Source organism: Anarrhichthys ocellatus, unplaced genomic scaffold (assembly GCF_004355925.1).
Source record: "Anarrhichthys ocellatus isolate YVR2014 unplaced genomic scaffold, GSC_Weel_1.0 scaffold32, whole genome shotgun sequence".
Taxonomy (NCBI): domain Eukaryota; kingdom Metazoa; phylum Chordata; class Actinopteri; order Perciformes; family Anarhichadidae; genus Anarrhichthys; species Anarrhichthys ocellatus.
In genome coordinates this window covers 5,762,996-5,785,461 of record NW_022280062.1, presented here as the reverse complement: position 1 = coordinate 5,785,461, position 22,466 = coordinate 5,762,996, and the positions used below count along the sequence as shown (strand labels likewise).

Genomic DNA, 22,466 nt, shown 5'->3' with positions numbered 1-22,466 from the left:
GTGTGTGTGTGTGTGTGTGTGTGTGTGTGTGTGAGCATTTCTCCACTACCATGAGGAATGAGTTCAGGCCAGAGGCGTTTCTCAGCAGGGACATCATGTTGTTCCTCTGCATCTGAATTCCTACATCCCTCTCTCCCCTCTCTGTTTCATACTTGCTGTTTTTTTTTTTCCTCCCAAACTGTTAGCGGATAGTGTGAGTTGGTGGCAACGTATGAGTGAAAGTGATTTCTGTGCTGCACCTGTTTTTGAAAGTTTAAAACGTGGTATCCTGTTTAATGTGTTTTGTAAATTGGTTAGCAAGTTGACAGAGAAATATGACACGAGGGCTTAAGCACCTTGATTTTGACCCCTCGTGCCTCAAATATGACACTGTCGTGGAAAGAGGCCCAAGAGGAAGCTGACTTGCGTCTTTGGCACCATCCGGTGAAATAACACTTCCATGTTGACTGCTGCGGGCGATGAAGGATAAAGCGGCTAATAGTCATGGTGTATGCCCCATAAATGAATATTTTGTGCTTTATATCAAAAATGTTTCTTCTGTGTCAGCAAAAGCTTTCGCTTTAAACTCTTAACAGCGTAATCAGTGGATCAAATAAACATGCTACATGGTGGAAGAGCATTTGGCAACGCTTAGCGCCGTAGTGGAGCAGCCAAACAGACCGCTGTATCGTCTTTCTCGGGGTTGGGGGTCAGGCACGATGCGAGAGAGACCGATTCAAATGACTGCAGCTGCACTTAATCCCAAAGCCACAGGCACTGCAGGCATTCAGTGTAGCCTGCATCTCTATAAAGTGGATCTGGCAGGTTATAGTATTGTATTGGGTTATAAGTTAATAATAGACTTGTTGTACCTGCTTCACATAAATCCGAGGATTTCTCACAGACAGTTTTCTGTTGACCTGTTAAAGTGGGACAGAGCCTCCCGCTGACTCGAGAGAGCCAAAGCTGCATGTTTGGACATTGCTAAAGAGATATCAGCTGACCCACTTTTATGTGCATTGCAATGAATTTGTATCAGGATACAGACATCTGGCATAACCATTGGGGATTGAGCCCTCCCAGCAGATTGGTCTCAGTCGGACCTCGCATCAAAAATGCATGGAAAATACAGGACCACTCACTTTCCATTTAAATAAATGAAGGCACAGTAGATGGATCTTTACAGTGTTTTGGGAGATGGTCACATCATGCCAACTGTTATGGCCCAACATTAGGTATGTATACTTGTGTGAGGAAGACATACTTTAACTCCTCAGGTCACATTCATTAAGCAATAGGAAGTGACCTCTAACCCAGCCCATTAAGAAGTTTAGATGACAGCAGGGAAGCTGGGACCTCTGACACGTCTCTCTAGACCTTGTTACCTTGGCTCAGCGAGCACAGGAAGTCCCTCATTCACAGAGTCCAACTACTACTCAGCGGAGTTGCCCCTACGACCCAGCGCATCCACCAGAAAGGTTTCCCTGTCAATCTCTGCAGATTAGGTCGGCTCCCCTCCCCATTGAGACGGGGAATAATACTGCTGACCAGTGTGAGCAAGTGTAATGCAGGAGTAGATGAGCTTTTTGTAGTGGTTCATCTTCAAAGTTCTTCACACCTTTGCTCTCTATTTAATTCCATCACCTTGATTTATAGTCCGATGAAGAAGCACAACAGGATTTAAGATGAATTTCATCTTTGTGTTGCGCTAGTTTCAGCTTGTCACTTTAAGTAGACGGTGATTGACAATGTTTTAAACTGTGGTGTTGTGTTTTGACATTGAAGATTGATGTCTCACTCTGTGTTATAGAGGGCCATAGTACAGTGTGTGTATATATATATATATATATATATATATATATATATATTGTGGTCAGATTGTTTAGGAGCCTCCCATTTCTCTTCACTGACACTTATAGATGCCAGATGTACAACATCCATCTCATGTATCTCTGTCTGTCGTATGAATGTGATGTTAACACAGCGTCTAGAGCCGAGCTGCCTAAACTGCTACCTTCTGTTTCCAGAGTAGTTATTAATCTATTTTGAGGCTGAAAACAAATAGCTGACAGTGTGGTATATTAACACTACAATGACACAGGATCTGTAATCAATGTCTATTTGATTCTGTCGAAGTCAAATTTGTCCGTTTTTGGTCCACTGACAAGCAGCTAATGCTATATCCATGTCCTTGTTTTGTTTATGGAATGTAAATTTGGGCAACCCAATCTGCAGTGCTTAAGTGTGTGTGCCCGAATGTGTGTATATGTGTGTGTGTATTTTGAGTCTAAGCGTTTAAGCAAGCATTTCAGTGTGTTGTAAACAATTACTGGTGATCACACAATAGACCTGAGCTCAGTTCCTCTCCTTTTATTCCCAGAAAATAATGGTTTGATTGTTGCTCAGTGACTTTCTCTCCTGCTGTGTTTTGTAGCTTTGAGACCAAGCATTGAGAAAACTGTTGACTAAATATTGAATTCGGTTCCCTGTATTCTTTGTGTGCGTTTTGCAGAAACTGGGCGGTAGCATGCAGTGTGAGGAAGGCACAGAATGGCTGCTGGAGCTGCTGATGGAGGTGCAGCTGCAGCAGTACTTACTGCGGATCCGAGATGACCTTAACGTCACGCGGCTGTCGCACTTTGACTACGTCAAGAACGAAGACCTGGAGAAGATCGGCATGGGTCGACCTGGTGAGAAACTGTGTGTTTGTATGTGTGTGTGTTTTGTTGTTTTCACAGTATGTGTTTTTGAACATTTGGAAAATAGTTTCGTTAAAGAAAACTTCACATAAAAGTCAATAAATGTGAGCAGTGGTAGCTGATCCGGCTGGAAAACTCCCTGGTAGACTTAAAATATCGGTCCACGGTTCAAGGCCTTATTAGACCATCACCTTTTCTTTTTGTTTCTAAACATAGCTTCCTAAATGATTACTACTATCATCCTACAATATTACTTTTGTCTGCAGTAATGGCAATGTGTCATTTGGCTCACCCTCCGCATAGCTGGAGAAATCCTCCATTACTAACTACCCTAATATCATTTTAAAGTCACTGCTAATTAGGCACAATAGGAAGGGACGCTTAAGTGCCAATTCTTTTGTGTGCGATGTGTGTGTGAAGAGGACTGCAGCAGTAATGTTCTAAATCCAGTTACTGATGCCCTCAGGGTTCTCGGGTATCAAGTTAAGACTAATTACACCCACTTCTGCTGCTCTCATATATTCATTTAATCTTTTTCCTCCACTCATCTCACTGTTCTCTAAACTCTCAACCCTCTTCTGTCTTGTACTTGCTTTATCTCCAATCTCTTCTAACATATAGTAAGTGTGTATCTCCATCTTTTCTCCCCCCTCCCATCCTCTTTGTGTTTTTCCTTTTTCCCCCTTTCATATCAAAGTTGTTGTTGTTTTCTATTGTTTGTTTTGTCCTGCTCAGAGTTATCTTCCAACTAAGAGAGATGACTTGGAAATCAGTAATAGTAACCATCACTGCATTTCTCTTTTATTCTTTTGATAAAGGACAGAGACGACTGTGGGAGGCTGTGAAAAGGAGGAAAGCCATGTGCAAGCGTAAATCCTGGATGAGCAAGGTGACAGACATAGACAGGCACAACACACACACACACACAGGACTCATTTATTATGGTACATGGTGTGCTCGACATTATGTCGCCATGTTGGCGTCTGTCTGTCTGTCACAGTGTTGACACATTCACACGCATGAACAATGCATGATAGAAACTTTCCCCTGTACAGATGATATGATCACATTTTGCAACACCGTGACAGATTATTTTTGCGTTTTTTTTTTGTGAAGACCAGTATTTTAACAAGCTGGCAAGGTAAGTTTATTTGTAAAGCACATTTCATACTCAAAGGCAATTCAACATGCTTCACTTAACTTAGACATATCTACTAAAACGCAGCCTTTACCATCTGTCAGTTTGATGCCAGTCTGCTGTATAGGGGACTCAATGCTTCTGTTGTGTTGAATTAGGACATACAATTCTTATTTCTAGCAACAAAGAACTGGTGACGGTAGTGTGAATGGCAGAGCTGTTTTTAAGTCTTTAGAACTAAAAATACAGATGTAATGCACGCACATCTATGAGGAAATCCTTCCAGAGAACAAAACAGCCTGACCCTTCTCTTGAGGATGCGCATGTCCACACACAAACGCACACGAGTCAAGTCACAAGAGTTGGTGACACATGGATTCAGAGCATGCAGCATTCACAGAAACTTTGTCTCATGAAGCTTAAAGTTTGTCCCTTAAAGAGACAGAACCACGTAGGACTATTACTTTTTCACTCTCTTTAAATAAAGGATTAACAATAAAAGATACCATAGAAATAAATAATAGTAGAATGGACATTCCTATTAAAATCAGGGGCAAACCAGAGTAGAGTAAACTAGTACAATCTAACAATTTAATGCTTTATCCACAAGCTCTTGGCACAGTGTAGGAAAGCACATTGCTATTGCCAGACGAGAGTCAACTATGTTCGGCTCAGTTTCCTTAACCGGTGTAGCAATAAAGCATGGCGGAATTAGCCAGCTAGCCAACTGTCCACTTGTTTGCTGATTCCACCATGCTTTAATGCTACACTGGTTACAGAAAATGAGCCGAACAGCAGGCTGGTGGCCAGTGGCAGCGCTGGGTCTAACAGTCCCTCTGCCTCACTCCCATGCCGCTCTGGAGAAAGACCAGCTAACGCTTAGCTAGCTCGCCAGCCATCCGTCTCTGGAGCTGTGACCCGACAACACCTTATGGCCCCACTTATGACACCTTAACGTACAATAATCGCCATTTTCTTTTGTACTAGTTAAATGGAAAACAGTTTAATGTCCTTTCTACTCCTATTGTATCTCTAAGAAGGATAGTTTATACACAAGCTCATACAATATATGATACACCTACTGCGCACACTCGCACAAGGCTAGGGGGAATGAAGTGGGAACGAATACTGGGCAGTCGTTGCTCTTTGTGTGTGAGTGTGTGTGCGCGTGTGTGTGTGTGTGTGTGTGTGTGTGTGTGTGTGTGTGTATGTGTGTGTGTGTGTGTGTGTGTGTGTGTGTGTGTGTGTGAGAGAGAGTGTTTGGTGCGTGTGCTGTTCTCTGTGGAAGTCGCGGTGCCCAGAGAACATGGTGCTTGCCTTCTATAATTACACCTGTCTGTTTCCGCCTCTGGCACCATCCTCAGCTAAAGTAATCTGCTTCCTCAGCGTCCTGTGTGTGTGTGTGTGTGTGTGTGTGTGTGTGTGTGTGTGCGTGCGTGTGCGTGTGCATGCTGCCATGCTCAGAATCTTTTGAATGTCGAGCCTCCTATTTGAAACCCACTCGCCACACAGTGACCACAAAGATGTGGTGTTTTTAAAAAGGCTTGCAGCATTATGTCATGTCTGGTCCAGTGTGAATGTGAAACCACACACGGCTTGCTACTGTTTATATCTGGCCAGTCAAATATGTTTGGCACCGAGGATTCAATCGACACCTCTTTTTCACCGATGATACCATTTCAGAGTACTGACCTTTTGATCACCAGTCAATAATGACTTCAGACTGGTCTCATTCACTTCATTTGCATAAAACAATGACATTCATTTACTGCTTTAGATTCAAAATGTTTCTACCTTTGACAAATATGTGCATATGTGATATGCTGCATGTTAATTGGGGTTGGATATTACTGTTTATTGTTATTGAATTCTTTTACCTGTAATGTTATTTGATATATCGCTCGGTATCGTTTCCTCTGGGTATGACAGCAGTGCTTGTTTCTGCGCATTCCTACTTTGGTCTTAGATAGGGCCTCTAAACAAAGGTTTCCCTTAATGGCTCTGCACCGCACACACATTGTACGGGTTCAAATTTAGGGGAATGAAAAGCTCACACAAACACATGTACATTCAGGTCACTTAATCTAATAGTGCTTCTTAATGAGTACTTCCTAACGGCTAAGTCATTCCTGCTGTGTTGTCAGCACTTAAGCCAAGAGGCAGGAAATGTCTCTCCTATAATGGTGTGTGTGTGTGTGTGTGTGTGTGTGTGTGTGTGCGCGCTTGTTTCGGTATATATGCATAGCTGCTTACTGACAGCATATCAGCTAGAGTTGTGAATCTTCACTGGCCTCATGATTCTATTCAATTACAACTTACCTGCCAATGGTTCTCAATGTATTATTCAATTTCCAATATAACGGCACACGGCTACTTTTTCATCAATCAATAGAAGCAGTCAGATAAAGCTAAGCTTTCTTTATTCAGAAAGTGCTTTTAAAAACAAAACTCACACTGGGCTGAAATTAAACGCCTGATTCTGTTCCTTCACAAAGTGAACAAGAGAATGTAGAAACAGAAACCATCATCACTGCCTGATAATGCATGCTACTTGCATCCAGTGTTTCTGCAGGCCTACAGTAGCAGGTGAGTGGGTGAGGAGAGTAGGGGGAGAGCAGACCAGGGAGAGATAAAGTGGAAAAAAAAATAGTTTTCCTCGAGGCTGAAAGAGATGGAAAAGAGCGGGAGATAGAGTTCATAACAAATGTTTGTCTGGTATCTTTCCTCCATTTCCATCCACAATCTTAAGCCCAGTGTCTCCTCAAAGCAAAGCGGCTCATTGAGTGACTAATGAAGGTGGACGTTGAAACACAGATGTGGCCCTTCGTGAGAGACATCTCAACTCCTCGGGCAGTTTGTTCATCCCACGATGGGGTTCATATTATTGTTTATAAGCAGTTCAATTCATCTAATTGTTTTTTCATTATACTTACAAACAGTGCATTGTCACTCCTAGGAAATGCATCTAAAAATAGAAATGTGTGTTGTATTAAATAATAATATAATAATAGACAAATATGTAAATACATTGAAGCCTATGGTCAATGTCCACTTTCATTTTCTTGGCCTTATCCCACCACTGATGCTTGTATCTCTCTGTCTCTTGTTCATTATTGGACCTTTTCGCTAATGTTTTACAGCTGAAACACTTTCTTCCCTTCATTCTTTCTCTTCCTCTGTAGGTGTTCAGTGGGAAGCGCCCAGATGGAGGAGACTTCCCCCAGCAGGGCCAGCCGGCCTCCTCCTTTCGTAAGCTGTCTCCCACACCTCTGCTGGGCTTGGGGGAGGGAGTCCTGGCCACACAGCCTAGTGGCGGTGCTCCTCTTGATGGGCAGCAGCAGGCACTGACCTGCCTCATCCCAGAGAAGGATCTGACAATGTTTGAGAAGCTGGGGGACGGCACTTTTGGTGTCGTGAAGAGAGGAGAGTGGCTGACGCCTGCAGGGAAGGTGGTGAGGAGACCCGCCCTTTAAATGTATTTAGTTCTCTTAACAGGTTCTGTGTGTTGAAGATATTTGTAAAAGATAGAACTGTGCCGTGGTCACACAACTACAGTTATTTTCTATCATGCTTGTTTGCATTCTGTGCCGCTGTAGGAAGCATAAACCTGGGTACTCGTACTGTTTTCAGGATGAGTTTGTGTACATTTTATTAGTAAAGCTTCTGCTATAAAAGGAGCACTGAAAGTGTGAAAAAAAGGCTGAATAGTAAGAATACATTTAAACTAAATCGTCGTCCTTGCTTCCAGCTGAATGTAGCTGTGAAGTGTCTGAAGACAGATGTTCTCAGCCAGCCTGAAGCTCTGGAGGACTTCATCTGTGAGGTCAACGCCATGCACTCCCTGGACCACCAGAACCTCATTCGCCTCTACGGTGTGGTGCTCACACACCCAATGAAGATGGTAGTGGACACACAGAAACGCACACGCACAGGGAGGAATATACACTGACAGATGAGCATAATCACACATGAACCTGTGGTCTGACTTACACCCATATACACTTCACACAAATGTCCCTCTCAGCCACTCTCTGAGACTGGTTCTTGACCTTACGGTCTATTTAAATCAGGTCAAGCTTCTTTTTTTCATTTTATTTTTAGGAAAATAATATGATCATGATAATAATAAATTAAAGTAATTAATAATGGATATAATACATTGTATTTGTTACAGAGGTATCTAATGTGTGACAGTATGAGGTGACAAATAGCTGTTGTAGTGGGAAAAGGTATGTTGGGTGTGTCTGCATGTATCGGGTCAAGCATCTTACGGCCTTTGTCATGGCCGGAGAAAGTGATGGAGGAAAGGAGGGAGACAGGAAGGGAGGGGAGCATACGGATGGAGGACTAAAATAAGGGCTGACGTTTCAGCCTCGTTGTTTTCATCCTGCTGTTACTTTCTAGTTATTTCCTCTGCCAAATAGTTTTGGACCATGTCATGACTATCAATAGACTATAACACAACTCACAAAATTAGTTTTTTTCAGTTTTTATGTTTACATTATTTTACATTTATCTTCCTCCTATTCTCACTCCCTTCTTTCATCTCCAAATAAATGTATATCTCTTCAACACCATCTATTCCTCGCACCTTTTGCTTTTTACTCCTCCGGTCCTCTTTTCACCCACTCTCTCTCTCTCTCGTTCTTCTCTCTCTGTTCGTGAAGGTGACCGAGCTGGCTCCTCTGGGTTCTCTGCTGGAGCGTTTGCGATGTGTTCGTCCACAGGGCCCAGTGTTGATCCACACTCTGTGTCAGTATGCCGTACAGGTGGCTTGTGGCATGGCCTATCTGGAGCAGAGGAGGTTCATTCACAGGGACCTGGCAGCCAGGTAGGGGACCAACCACTTTTTTTAAAGCGTTTGTAAGTTTTAGCAACTATAAAATGGTCAAAAGCTATATTTTAAAGATGGTTACGGGGTGTTTTCTTCACATTCTCTATGAAACCTATTTTTCTCTTGAGGGAGTTTTTACTGGTGTGGTGAATTATTTATGTTGCTTCTCCACCCAGACGTTTACAGGCCGTTACAGGGAGACTTGGCCCACAAGTAAAAATGAGTCACTGGTTGGCTGTCTGTAATGGGTGGTCTGAGTTCTTGGTCTTGCCCAAATTAGTCACTTTCACCTAACAGTTGACACTGTGTAAGATGCTTGAGAAAAGTCTTAATGGCTGGTAGAAATGAGTCACTTTCACAGTTACGGCTGATATACAACGGTAATGACTACACATGGCTTTTACAGTGTGCCAGTCACTAAGAGGATTTCTCAAGCTGTGGTTTTAGACATTTTGAAATTCAGTTATAACCTGCCAGACGGTTAATTGTATTCATAATACCTTCAATTAAAACCTGCAGTAGGTTTTAGGACTGCATTCAGAACATTACTTGTGTTATGCACCACATGTTGAGTGTACTACAACTGTCTTGCACATGGACTAAATGTATATGACTGGATCACATTCTGAACTTTGCTCAGGATTGACCATTAAATAAATCTGTTTTGTTCATTTCCTACAACCATTTACCAAAACCATAATTGGATTTAAATGTCATGTTTCAGGTCAAGTTCAGTTTGATGATTCTTTCTCCTCTCAACAAATGGTCAAACATTTCATATAGATCTTAAAGAAAACATATTTCCACCACAATAGAAGCTTACTCCTCCTCATCTTTGTTGATGCTACTGTATCTGGGGGGGCTTTGTGAGCATCTGTCACCTTAACAGTGTGCTGATGGTATATCAGTAATATGCCACCTAAGCAAAACCTTTTAAATTGTAGTTAGATTATATGATGGAAACGGCTGCACCTCAACTTCCCAAAATACTCCTTGAAGTTAAAAAGAACGGAGGTCATACAGTACAGAATAAAAGCCACGCATGTTAAGTTTTAAAATGTACAAAAAAAAAGTTAAATATTTGACCGTCTATCTTCAGGAACATCCTGCTGGCCTCAGCTCACAGAGTGAAGATCGGAGACTTCGGCCTGATGCGGGCGCTGCCCAACAACCATGAGCACTACGTCATGCAGGAGCATCGAAAGGTCCCCTTTGCATGGTGGGTGGACTGAGGGAGCAGCTCAATAGCCAAAGCTGTACTTGGATGCAATTCATGCATGGATATGAGTGGTTTTAGTGGTTAGGGGAATAGGATTTATTTTATTGCAGAAAGTTTCCACAAAGAACTCTAATCAGTCACAGCTGCGTTCCTGCCATGCTGATGATTGTTATGAGAGACTTGTTTTTTTTGGACTATTTGGCAAATTCTGTGTTGGCAAAACCACTAGCTTTCTTTTCACTGTTTTAATTCATGTGCATGTATGGTTTTAATGTTTCCAAAGACAGTGCAGCTTTTTTCATTTAAAATGCTTTTAAAGGTAGCGTGGAAAAACTAAATGCATTGACCAAAGTGAGGATTATCTTTGGACATATACAGTACACATTAAAGTTTTTGTCCGTCCTGCTTCAGGTGTGCCCCAGAGAGTCTGAAGACCAGAACGTTCTCTCATGCCACTGACACGTGGATGTTTGGAGTCACTCTCTGGGAGATGTTCACACATGGCCAGGAGCCTTGGCTGGGCCTCAATGGGAGCCAGGTAAACAAAAAATATTGAAACACATCTTGAAGCTGAAGTAACACAGGCAAACCCAGAAAATGTGTCAGATTTATTCACATTTACACAATTGTCCTCTTTCAATTTTTTTCTCCTTTGTCAAACCCCTCCCCCCCACCCTAGATCCTGCACAAGATTGATAAAGAAGGTGAACGCCTCCCGAAGCCTGAAGACTGTCCGCAGGATATCTATCATGTGGTGCTGCAGTGTTGGGCTCAGAAACCAGATGACAGACCCACCTTTGTTGCCCTGCGTGAGTTCTTGCTTGAGGTAGGAGAGCTGCCATTTGGGTAGTCAACGTTGTATATCCAGGGTGTTAAATATAAAGTTGTTGTTTTTTAGCCACTAAGCAAAAGATACTTCTTTGTAATCTTGACACCTCTGGCACAGAAAGGCCAGTGTTCCTCCAGCAATCCTCCATCGCATTAATAGATTTTCAGCTCCACATAGTGGAGTTACTGCAAAGAAGAAACTGAAACATGCCCTCAGCTGGAAGGATAGCAACAACTAGCTACACTACATTTAGATTCAATACTTAAATGCCATACAACGTAGATGTTTGGAATTTGTCTGTGTGCTCATAACAGAAGAACAAACAGTCGCAGCACAACAGTCGAGACACAAAAAACAAATAAAAACACATACGTAGTGCTATTATGCTATTATAATAGCACTATTATACATAGTGCTATTCCCCTCTCCCAATAAAACATTACATACGTCCATGGATGTAAGATGTGGCCCATTCATAAATGTTTGCTGTGTTAAAATTAACTTTGGTGTTTCATGTGTGTTTTTTGTGTCTTTATATGTGGGTGTTTTTCAGACCATGCCCACAGACATGTCTGCTCTGCAGGACTTTGATGAGCCTGACAAACTCCAGATCCAGATCAATGATGTCATCACCATAATAGAGGGGAGGTGGGTGTTAACTAAATGTTTAAGACTTTGGATAAGATGCTTTCCTCCAAATCTGTAACTTTTACCTTCCAGACTTACCTGTCAACCTTAATACTGGTAAATACTGTTTAAAGGGAAAAGTTGCTGAGTCAATCAATGCTTACTATTAAAATATATTGAATATCCACTATGCTAAATGCACTACATTATAAATATTACATGTTAAATGTGTAGTAAAATGATTTGTTTTTTGGTAATGCCCTGCTGATGACGCTCCATGTTTCATCCTCGGTATTTCTGTGTCTTTCAGGGCAGAGAACTTCTGGTGGAGAGGTCAAAACAAGCGAACCCTTAAGGTCGGACCGTTCCCCAGAAATGTGGTGACATCAGTAGCAGGTTTGTCAGCTCATGACATCAGCCGGCCGCTCAAGAACAGCTTCATCCACACAGGACACGGAGACAGCAACCCTCATCGCTGCTGGGGCTTCCCTGACAGGATTGACGAGTAGGGGACCAGCTTCTGTTTATTTACTTTACGAGGCTTTAGTACCACAATGTCAAAATGTCTCTGAATGACTTCATAAATATGTATCATAATTATGCCCCATGTTGGAAGTTGGTGGTAAAAGGTCTGATCAGTTGGAATAATAAACTCTCACCAATAGATGGCAGTAGCACAATACTACAAATTTCCAAATTATAACACCAAGGTTAGGTAGAGTCACTATATTGGCATTTGCTGTAATCAAGTCTGGTGCTCTCTTCCCTCCAGTTTGTACCTCGGTAATCCCATGGATCCTCCTGATGTCCTTGGTGCTGACCTCAGCGGTGCTCGGCTCACACAGCTACCAGGACGAGCTAGAAGTGAGTTAAAGAGCTCCAATAAAGACGGAGACCATAATGATGGCTGTTTTGATCGACAAATACCGAGGATAAACACTCTCGTAAGACGATTCAGTGTCTCTGGGTTCAAACTCTATTTGGCGCCACTGATCCAGACCCGTTTAGCATTTGGCTCAATTTGGTGATTGTGAAATGGTTTGATCATATATGTAAAGAAAATAACACTTGTATTTTCACAACTGATCATAATCACTTTTGTAAACAAACCTAAACAACATTAAAAACTATTAAACGTATATTTAATTGTTGCCTACCGCTGATATAGGTATGATAACACGCCTGTCAATCGATAAAATGATTCCACATTTTGCATGCAGAGCAGATGTTGCTTTGGAAATATGGCCACCAAACGGCTAGCTTTTAATATTTCTTAACACTTGCCGACAAAATATTATATATATAAATTTCATATGTAATCTGACATTTGCCTCCTGCTTTTTCCCCTAATCTTTCTATCTTTGCTGCTGTCTTTTTTCCCCCCTCTGTATCTCCTTTGCGATGGCGGTATTTGCTTTTATTCTTCCAGAGGAGCCTCCTCCTCGCCCTCCTCAGCCAGCAGTGTTAATCAAGAGTAAGTCTGGTTTCTCTCAGCAGCTCCTCACCCATTGTTCCTGCCCTCTCTGTTCCCTCCTAGCTCCACTCCTTAATAAAGGTACATTCCATACTTTTGTTTCTTTGCCTGTCTTTGCAGTGATTCCAACGTCTACTTCAATTTCCTTTCTTAGTATCATTGTTCTCCATCTTTCCATCGACGTGTCCCCTCTAACAGGTGTGCAGTGTCATTTCTGTGCACAATAGGACTAACTTCAGACCTGGAAAACCTGAAGTGTGTCTTGTATTTTCTGGTGTGACGTGATCTAAAAGAGCATTGCTGTCATCACTTTCAATGTTTTTCAGTAAAGTAATCAACGTATTGTGTGTTTGTGTCTCCAGAGCCTTGCTATGATCCAGTAAATGATGACGAGGATCTGACTTCAGCAGGACTAAAGAGATTATCACTTCGGAAAACTGGTTTTGTCAAAGGCTTAAAACTTAAACCTGCTGCGTGGGTCTCTGCTTCCAAACAGGGGAGTGGTCGGACTTCAGGCTCAGGCCACAACAGTGACGTGTCCCTCATTGACTTTGGGGAGGAGTTCCCCCCGCCCACTCCTTCCCCTGTGATTGAAATTCAGATTCTTTCACTGGCAAAGCTAGCTTTGGAAGCAGAGAACATCATGGACCGGACGCCGCCTCAGAGTCCGTCGAGATCGTTGCCCCGACCCCTTCACCCTACACAAGTAGTGGACTGGGATGCCCGGCCATTACCCCCACCTCCGGCCTATGACGATGTCGCCCAAGACGAAGACGATATGGAGGTACGGTAGGAGGTGACGCAGCACATTTCACATTATGCCAAAATTTCATGGAAATGCGATGTTTATCTCCTGTTCTGATGTCACTTAGATCCATAGTAGAATGTATCAAAGTTGTAAATCTTCTTTCTCCACAAAGGTGAGCTCTATCAACAGCTCAGAGCAGCAGCATGAAGAGGAGCAGACTGATGTCCATAACCCAGATGAGGCTCTCTTCTCTGGACCTAAGGTTGAGGGTGATGCTCTTGTTTCCAGGGGTCCAGACCGATCAGGTCCGGAGGACAACCTCTTTCTCCCCAGCAGGCAGAGCCAGGTTCTGTCCACCTCCTTCTCCCAGTCAGCTGAGATCTTCCAAGAACTCCAGCAAGAGTGCATGAAGAGGCTAAATGTACCAACTGGAAGTGCTGCACAGTCAAGCTCGCCGTCCCAGTGCTTAGCCTCTTGTCCCCAGACACAACAGACTGAGGAGGGACACCAGCAGAGTGTCTTCTCCTCCAATGAGGACAAACCCCAGATCCCCCCACGTGTCCCCATACCCCCTCGCCCTATAAAGAGGGGCGACTACACATCTGCTCGCTGGTCACGGGATCTCTCCCTGTCACCGACACCAGCTGACATCACAGAGGAGGTTTCAGGCCCAAACCAGGAACGCCCACCTCAGATCCCTCCCAGAGACCCTTTGTCCCAGCCGGGCTCCAGGACTCCCAGCCCCATGGGCCTGGTAGTGGGCTCCCCCCAGCAGAGACTCTACTCTGTCAGCCCCATCACCATGCAGGCTCCCCACACCTCCTGTCCCTCTACACACACCTACGGCTCCTACCTCTCCACGTCTCCAGGTAAACTCATGCCTACCACGCACAGCTTTGCCTCAGATCCTAAATATGCTGCCCCCAAAGTGATCCAGGCCCAGGCGCAGGGGAAGGATTTCACCAGCAAAGGCCCGTGCATCCTCCCCATCGTCCGTGATGGACGTAAAGTCAGTAACACCCACTATTACCTTCTACCAGAGAGGCCCCCATACCTCGACCGCTACGACCGCTTCTTCAGGGAGGCAGATAGCCAGCCCGCCAGCGGTGTGGAGGAAAGGCATATACGGCAAGCTAACACCGCCACGGTCAGACCCATGGTGGTCAGCAGCCAGATTCTCCAGGGACACGGGCTTGTCCAGCCAGGCGAGCTGAAGGCTAATTTCTCCTCCAACAATAACAGCAGTCTGGGTGGGCCACGGTCAGGGATGAAGACATCAGTTAGTCTACCTCGCATCTGTTCAGACGGGCTGACAGCAGCGGTGGTCACTGCTTCCTGCATCAGGACAGACGGCGGCGGAAACTCGGCTGACAGGGTCAAAATGGTAAGATCGGAGATATTTAGATTGCCTTCATTTGAAAAACACTTAATGTATAATTTTACGATTTATATCGTGCTGAAAGGTAAAATGTATCGCTTCAGTACTTAAAGTCCTAATCTTGCTCACTTTCTCTGTGATGAGGGATAGTTTAGATGCAATTTATAGTTGACCTTATGTCCTCCTTAAAGCCATTGTGATCGCTTTTTTGTAAATTAGAATTGGATAAAAAGCACAGTTGTTGAACTAGATAGCCATCGGTTCTTAGCTTCCTGTCACTATGAGAGCGAATGGCTCCTTTATTGCTTGAATATCAGTGCAATGTTCAAGATAATCAAGGATGATTCTAATGTAATGCAATGAGTGCAGTGCATATTTGATAAATGGCTTGCTTGACTCCTCTTAAACATTAACTTAAATATAAACATGGTGTACAGTAACTAATACTTTGAACACAAGGGGGCAACAGAAGGTATTTTTTTATTGGTTGTCCACTCAGGCCATAGCCTGTAGGGATAATTGTGTGTGTGTGTTCGCAAATTGTTCCCTTTCTGTTAGACATTTTTGGGGCATTTTTTCCCTTCATTTGACAGTGGACAGTGTAGAAATGAGAGAGAGAGAGGATGTGACATGCAACAAAGGTCCCAAGGCTGGAATCAAACCTGGGATGTTGTGGTTATATGGCATACGCTGTAACACCCCCCCCCCGTTTCCCTTTTTGTTAGATACTTAGGCACATATAGTTGATGCTATTAACTGCATACATCTGTCATAATTGAACCTTTTAATTGCCTCCCTATTAAAATTAAATTATTTCAACCAAATGATGACTGATGTGTAACACAGCACAACATTTTCAAACTGGAGCTGAACTGCCAATGAATCAGACTAATTAAACAGGAAGTTCCATTTGAATAGCGTTTCAGTAGACGTGGTAGCATACAAACAATATGCCAGTGTTCTTCTGAGACAAAGGCCATGTTAATGTTTGCTGTGAATTGTTTTTTTTTTTTTTTTAAAGTAATCGGTTTCTTTTTGTTTGACACCGATTGAGCCTGATTGAACTGGAGTCAGAATCACTGCGAAACACCAGAGGCTCTACATCGATCAGGCACTTTGTATTGGAAACAGATCTGTGGCCGCACACGCGGTGCAGTGGGAATGTGAGGTCATATATATAAACTGTACTGCAGAGGAGTTCAATGCAAGAAGTAGCAATGCACTATGCATTCGCTCACTGTTGTAGTTTAAATAGTGGGGGCATTATAGGTATCAAACAACAGATAAATGAAATCACTGACTATGCTGCTAGAAAACCTCATCATGTAGTAACACAGTGTCAGCGTTATCTTGTTGAAAGTAGAGTTGGATGAAGGTGGACTTGCACAAACATCATTTGTGGAACAGGATTTGTTTTGTGACGGAATGGGTGACTGCTGATCAGATCTTGGATAAGTGACAAAAATCTTTTCAAGTAGAACGATATAACTTGATTGTCAGATTTGGAAGTGTTTTATATAATTGATAAATCTGATTTCATCTCAAAAAAGGGCCCCGTCGTGTTTGTAGGTGCTCCCGAGGTAAATGCTGAAGGTAGTATTTGAGGTTTATCGAGTGACGACAGAGTGAGGAATCAAAGCCAGGGGACTGTGAGTGCTGTTGGCTGATACAGATGTATCCATACTGTTGATCTTGTGTGATTCAGGTGCAGGACGCCGTTCACGGTGTCACAATAGAGGAGTGCCAAGCCGCCCTCCAGAACCACAACTGGAACGTCCAGAAAGCTGTGCATCATCTAAAGGTGAGCGCATTCATTTGTACGCTATGAAGAAGCTTTTAACCTTTTTGAGCTTTATTTTCAGGTGTATTTCAAGAGGTTAATGCACTGCAGTTTCCTTTATCTGTTGGTCACACTGTGATTCTATAGTGATCGCAATAATACAGGGTTTTTGGAAAGTTTCCGCATGGCGCCCTGAAACTGTTATATGTAATACAGTTAGTTAAATAATTAAAATCAAGTGTATAAATAAAGCTTTAAAATAGAGAAAAGCTAATTAAAGTTTAATTTATTTATCTTTTACTAGCTCATTTAATTTTCCTATCTTTTTGGTCTTTGCACACATTTAATGATTCGTCATCTTTAACTTCTTCCCATTTTCCTCATGATTATATGATAATGAGATGGGCGTGTTTCTGTATGTCCAGGGCAGTAATTGGTTCAGGGTGTTTGTGTGTTTAACATCAGTGGACAATGCAGAGTAAGAGTATCCTAATTGAAAACACCAGTTTGAAACACACTAAGCCTTTTCAGCTTGATCTGTAACTAAAACCCAGCTTTTGCCATAGAACCATCATACTGTATTGAAGCAGACTTGACACTAGCAATAAGACCATAAACATTACAATGTTTACTAAGGTAATAAATCAAGTAGGGTCATTTCCTCATAGCCTTCAGATGAGTCGCCCCTACAGGTTATTAGTATGCAGGCGGCAACTTTCGGCTCTGAAAAGTGATGCCAATGCGGTAGTGCTTAAACCTGTATTCTCTCTGTGACTTTTTATGGCATTTTAAAGACACACAATTGACATAACTCTGTATAGTTGTGTTACATAGTCTTTCCTTTTTCATGATGTAAAAAAAAAAAATCTTAACTTCGAATAAATTAAGTTTTAATTAAGGAAGCTTGTGTATTTTTTATCAACTGGTTCGAGGTTAAGGAGAAGTAATTATTTAATTGATGTATTCAATTATATTTTGATCTGATAACCTTTTACGAGTGCTTTTATCTTTTCTTTGTGCTCCATAGTATCAAAGTTAAAAAATATTGTTCCAGACATGAAATAAGTAATTACTTTTATTATCTGGAGCAAATAAAAATATGTCTCACTGTAAAAAAAAAAAGAAAAAAAGCTGTCGAAGAAGAACGGCAAACTGAATTGATAAACAATAAACAAAACTTTACACAAACATTTTACAGTTCTAGTCCATCAAAATATAGACCCTGTGAAGTGGACGTTAATGTAAGAGCCCTCGGTGGTAAACACGGGTCCTGAGATCCAGATCACTGCATCTTAGTTCAGCCTTCAGTCCTTCTCTCTTATAACCTTTTTTTTCACAGGATATAACAACAAACAGTCATTCAAAGTTGCTTCATCTCTTTTTTTACTTTTTATTGATTCATATCAAGATGTGATAGGAGCAACTTTGTTGGACCTTAAGGAAAAATGTGGTCATTGCTGCTGCAATAAGCCGGCGGTAGATATCCAGACTCATTGATGTGTCTACAGCAGTGTTCAGCTCCCTCTTAGCTGCCTGTGTGGCAATGGGCACAAGGGAACAATTGTGTGCTCCTTAATAGTGTTGGCAAAGTTTAGAAAATACAGAAATGTGTTTGAACAAGACACTGAGCTTGTATTAAAACATTGATCCATTTTACAATGTGCTCACTGGTGCTGCAATCTCGAGGAGAATAAAAAGATGAAACATTACCTGACCATGTGACCGTGCTTTACTGCCCCATCTCGTCCGTCTCGTCTCTCCCTACTCCTGGCTTCTTTAAACAATGGTTTTCATGTGTCTCTGTAGGTGGAGCAGTTGTTCTGTTTGGGTCTGAGGAGCAGGTCAGAGTGTCTAAAGCTGTTGGAGATGTGTGACTGGAACCTGGAGGTGGCCAGCACTCAGATGTTGGATAACTATGGATCCACAACAAGACATAGGTACCGTATTCTGTAGTTACCTTCATAGAGCACATGTTTAGATGTTTCCAAAAATTGAATTCGGTCATTTATGACCTTGCTCCACATTATGGCATCAGGTCAACTTTGTCACATCTGTCTTTGGAAAACATAATCATTAAAATCTGATTCTTAGCTGCTGCAGATTTTCCCTCCTCCAAATAAGAAGTATTGCAAGTTAACAGCAGACATATACAGCAGGGAGACGGGCAGTAGTATGATCCAGTGATGGTGTGCTAGGAGAATTTAGCTTTTCATCTCATGATCTTCTCAATCTAATCTAAAGCATTTTTATATTTGCAGACGGTGACCGAAATCTCAAGCTGCTGAGCTCTGATTGGAACTTCCTCCTCCGTAAAATATCATCAGAATAAGTGAATTGGCTCCTGACGTCTCGTATATGCTTCGCATGCACCTCCAATCAGAAGACTGTAGAAGAATCAAGCACATGTTCACTGAACTAGCACAGAATACCAAACTTTATTATGGCTCTGTTCATACCCAACATGGAATATGGAAATTCGTTTGGGAGTAAAAAAGAAGGCCGTGGGTCATATTTTCGCCACCTTTTCTAAGTTGTTCAGAGACAAAAATCACACTGTACTTGTAAGTTCAATTTCAATTGATCAGCCTGAAATGTGTCATCCTAACAGGTTCCCTACAGTCACAGATCGTGGGTGCTACCCTGCTGTGACAGATCCACTTACTTGTATCCTCACTGCCGCAACTGCACCGTTCCTTTGATAATGTCCTTAAAACGGCAGTTTGAAAGGGAATCTGAAGAAGGCAACATGAGTTAGATAGCACATTATACACAGTGGCACTTGCTAAGATTTAGTCGAAATACTGTAGAGTGAATACAGACTTGACCTCTACCATGTAAAATGTATAAAGAGACATTTATGTGTTTGTTTACAAAACATTGATAAATTATTTTAATATATTTTGAACACGATGCTAAGAGACGAGAGGAGACTGTTATGTCCGTTACTGGGCATGCAGTCAGTGGACACTTCCTACTAAAACCTTTCCTTATTATTTGCCTCTGCACTTTGCCCGAACATAACTTCTGCGCATCGGCTGAAAACTCCTGCCAGCTGGCTATTTTCTGCATACTATGTTGGCAGCTAATAACCCCAAGGCACAGATCCTGTCCCATAATCATCACTTAAAATAACAAGTGTTATATTTTGGTCAGCAGCTTTGGGGGCAATAATATAAAACTGGAATGACTCTTCAGCTCTCTGTGAACCTCCTGCTGGGCACGACAATACATATTCTGACTGGGTATTGTCCCAGTAGAGTCCTCAGCAATGAACATGGAAACCTCCGGGCCTGTCCTCTCCCGTTTTATGTTTTTCCGATGCACTTTGTGAGGACTCCACTAGAAGGAAGGGAAGTAAAAGGCATTCCACTTGCTTCTAAAATTCCCTTTTCTTTGGCCAACCAAATACTTTACAGGCATTTTATGGTCGACACACGTGACCCTTCGGTGATATAGAAAAAAAGAACCCTTTTTTGCCAACTATTACAATTACAATACAAATGGTTGTCCACATGAAGTCATTGGCTTTGCTTCAACCAGTTCTTCCGTATGTCCACGAAAACGCTGGTATGTAAAAGGTCCCAGCACGATCTGTTTGGGAAAAAGCTCCAAATGGCCTCGGAAAAAGCTACTATGGAACCACAACAAGCTATGCTACCTGCTTGGGCAAATTAAGAGGCTTTGAAGAAGAAAAAAAAAAAGTGTGTTAGGAATATATTTCTAAACAATGTACAGGACTGACTGGATGACAACCTCCAGTAAAAGCTTTCTCCTGTGTGCAATACGGCTGCTGTAGAACCTGTAACCTCCCAGTCTGTACATCCATCAGTGCCATCCTGTTGTGTAAAAAGAAGTTCTGATGTATCCTCGTAATTGAACGCACAGAACACAGAATAAAATGTTTGACTCAGTTTTCCTCCCCATGGCAGGATAAAGTTGTACTTAAAACACTGATTCCAAATCAGTTTTGCCAATGTTCCCCTCTAATGTGTTGTGGTAAAGTTGACTGTTAATCAGTGCGTAAGGACAGATTGATGTGATGGCTGCCTCCACAGTCGGTTCATGTGTTTGTCTTTACACCATGCTGCTGTAGTGTATTGAAGGACTGAAGTGAACCTTGTGGTGTTGTGATCAACCCAAAGCAACATCCTTCTGTTGTGGTGTTTATACTCTGTTTAAAAACTCTGTTCAGTTCCTTGTTTGCCATATCAGATTCTTTAGAACCTGTCTGCTCTTTTAAGTCATTCATATTGTGTTTGTCCTTCAATCGAACTTGCCATTTCTTCCTCATTTGTATGCATTTGCTTCCCAGAATGGGTTTTAAAAGCCTTTTTCATTGTTTCACTCCTGGGTTGTTGGAAATATTCGAGAAGTTCATGCTGCCGAATTTATAAATGTATTTTTTATTAAAGACTTCATTATTTTTTATTCATCTTTTTTTCTGTCACCATTATCTTTAAAGGAGCTAGTGATTGTTAGAGGGGATATCATGCTGGATTTAGTCTTCATTAACAAGACATGTTCCAATTAATGGTCAAATGCATAAAAGGGACATGTGCTCATTTCAGGTCAATACTTGTGATTTGGATTTGTCCTGGAACTCATACTGTCTGTCTGACTATAGCTGTATTCAGCCTTTTAACACCTTCCTCTGGAACGCTATGGTTTAGCGCCCGACTCTTTAACCTTCATCCTACACACATATTGAACAGACTGTTTCTCACAGTATTTATTCATGGGGTCCCCAATCATAACAAAGTGTTAACTTATTTATTCTCGAAACATTAGTCATATAATTAATGTCATCTTAAAAAAATACATTATTATTTTAGAAAACTAGTTGATTTGCATGTTTTGGAAAGTGAAAATGAGGAAATGTGTATCAGTAAAATATTAATACTACTAATTTATTTATTGATACGGCTAGAATCTTATTGACAAATTTCTTCGGGTCAATAAAACAAACCTTCATTAGGGTTAGGGTTAGATGGTTATGACTGAAAAACTGCTGAAGCTTCAGTCACACAAACACACACTATCTTTGATTTTGACCCGTTCTCCCTCTATTCACCATCTTTCTCTTCTTTACACACACATCCTGCTATATTGGACCCGAGGAGCCTGGGTCTCTCATTGCTTACTAATGAGAGACCCAGTAGGCCCTCCATTCATCTTAGCGGTGTGTTTGTGTGTACAGTATCATTACTGAGTCCCTGGGCAAATTATTAATGTCTGTTGTTTTGGGCATTAGAGAAGAGGGCTCGCAGGAATCTCCTGTGAGGGTGAATAAAGAGGGACGAGAAACGCAAAAGCAAGAAGAGAGCTGCCAAGAAAGAGCGGAGGAGTAGATAAGACCCTGTGCCATCTGGAAAAGACGTCATCCGACATGTATATTTATACATGTGTGTATGTGTCTACAGTTTGCTTTGTAGAATGATTTCTCTCTTTCTCCCTCTTTTAAAAAAATCTTTTTTAAGGAAAGTATATTTTTCACCAAGACTGACTTTTTCGATGCTCACCATCTCATGTTGTTGTTCTTATAGTTGAAACTTTAGCTCAGAGCTGAGCATATAGCACAGGCAGGAACCTTTAGTCTGCAATGGAGGAGACACAGAAAGTGATGACAGGGTGATACTTGTGCGAAGTCGGAGAGGAAAAAGGGAAGAAAAAAATCCCGAGAGAGAGGGATGGATTGGTGGCTGGACTGTAAGAGAAGTGGAGCTGTGCTACAATATATGAAGATCCATGTCTCTCTCTTTCT

The 22,466-nt window shown here is 42.0% G+C and overlaps 1 protein-coding gene across 5 annotated transcripts in view; it reads left to right on the top strand.

The window, feature by feature from the left end:
• tnk2b (tyrosine kinase, non-receptor, 2b) overlaps positions 1-21,134 on the top strand; it is a 30,802-nt gene extending 9,668 nt beyond the window's left edge. For 2 of the 5 annotated variants that reach the window (XM_031865102.1, XM_031865103.1), the window contains exons 2-17: positions 2,492-2,669; positions 3,497-3,567; positions 6,999-7,268; positions 7,565-7,717; positions 8,484-8,647; positions 9,750-9,869; positions 10,281-10,407; positions 10,549-10,695; positions 11,252-11,346; positions 11,636-11,830; positions 12,098-12,189; positions 13,162-13,583; positions 13,720-14,931; positions 16,631-16,726; positions 18,512-18,642; positions 18,964-21,134. In XM_031865102.1, coding sequence (XP_031720962.1) covers positions 2,492-2,669; positions 3,497-3,567; positions 6,999-7,268; positions 7,565-7,717; positions 8,484-8,647; positions 9,750-9,869; positions 10,281-10,407; positions 10,549-10,695; positions 11,252-11,346; positions 11,636-11,830; positions 12,098-12,189; positions 13,162-13,583; positions 13,720-14,931; positions 16,631-16,726; positions 18,512-18,642; positions 18,964-18,970 — 3,480 coding nt within the window. In that variant the 3' untranslated portion in view covers positions 18,971-21,134. Of the gene's footprint in view, positions 1-2,491; positions 2,670-3,496; positions 3,568-6,998; positions 7,269-7,564; positions 7,718-8,483; positions 8,648-9,749; positions 9,870-10,280; positions 10,408-10,548; positions 10,696-11,236; positions 11,347-11,635; positions 11,831-12,097; positions 12,190-12,754; positions 12,800-13,161; positions 13,584-13,719; positions 14,932-16,630; positions 16,727-18,511; positions 18,643-18,963 lie in introns of all 5 variants that reach the window. The other 3 variants (XM_031865100.1, XM_031865099.1, XM_031865101.1) reach the window with 3 other exon arrangements.
• The last annotated feature ends 1,332 nt before the right edge of the window (positions 21,135-22,466 follow it).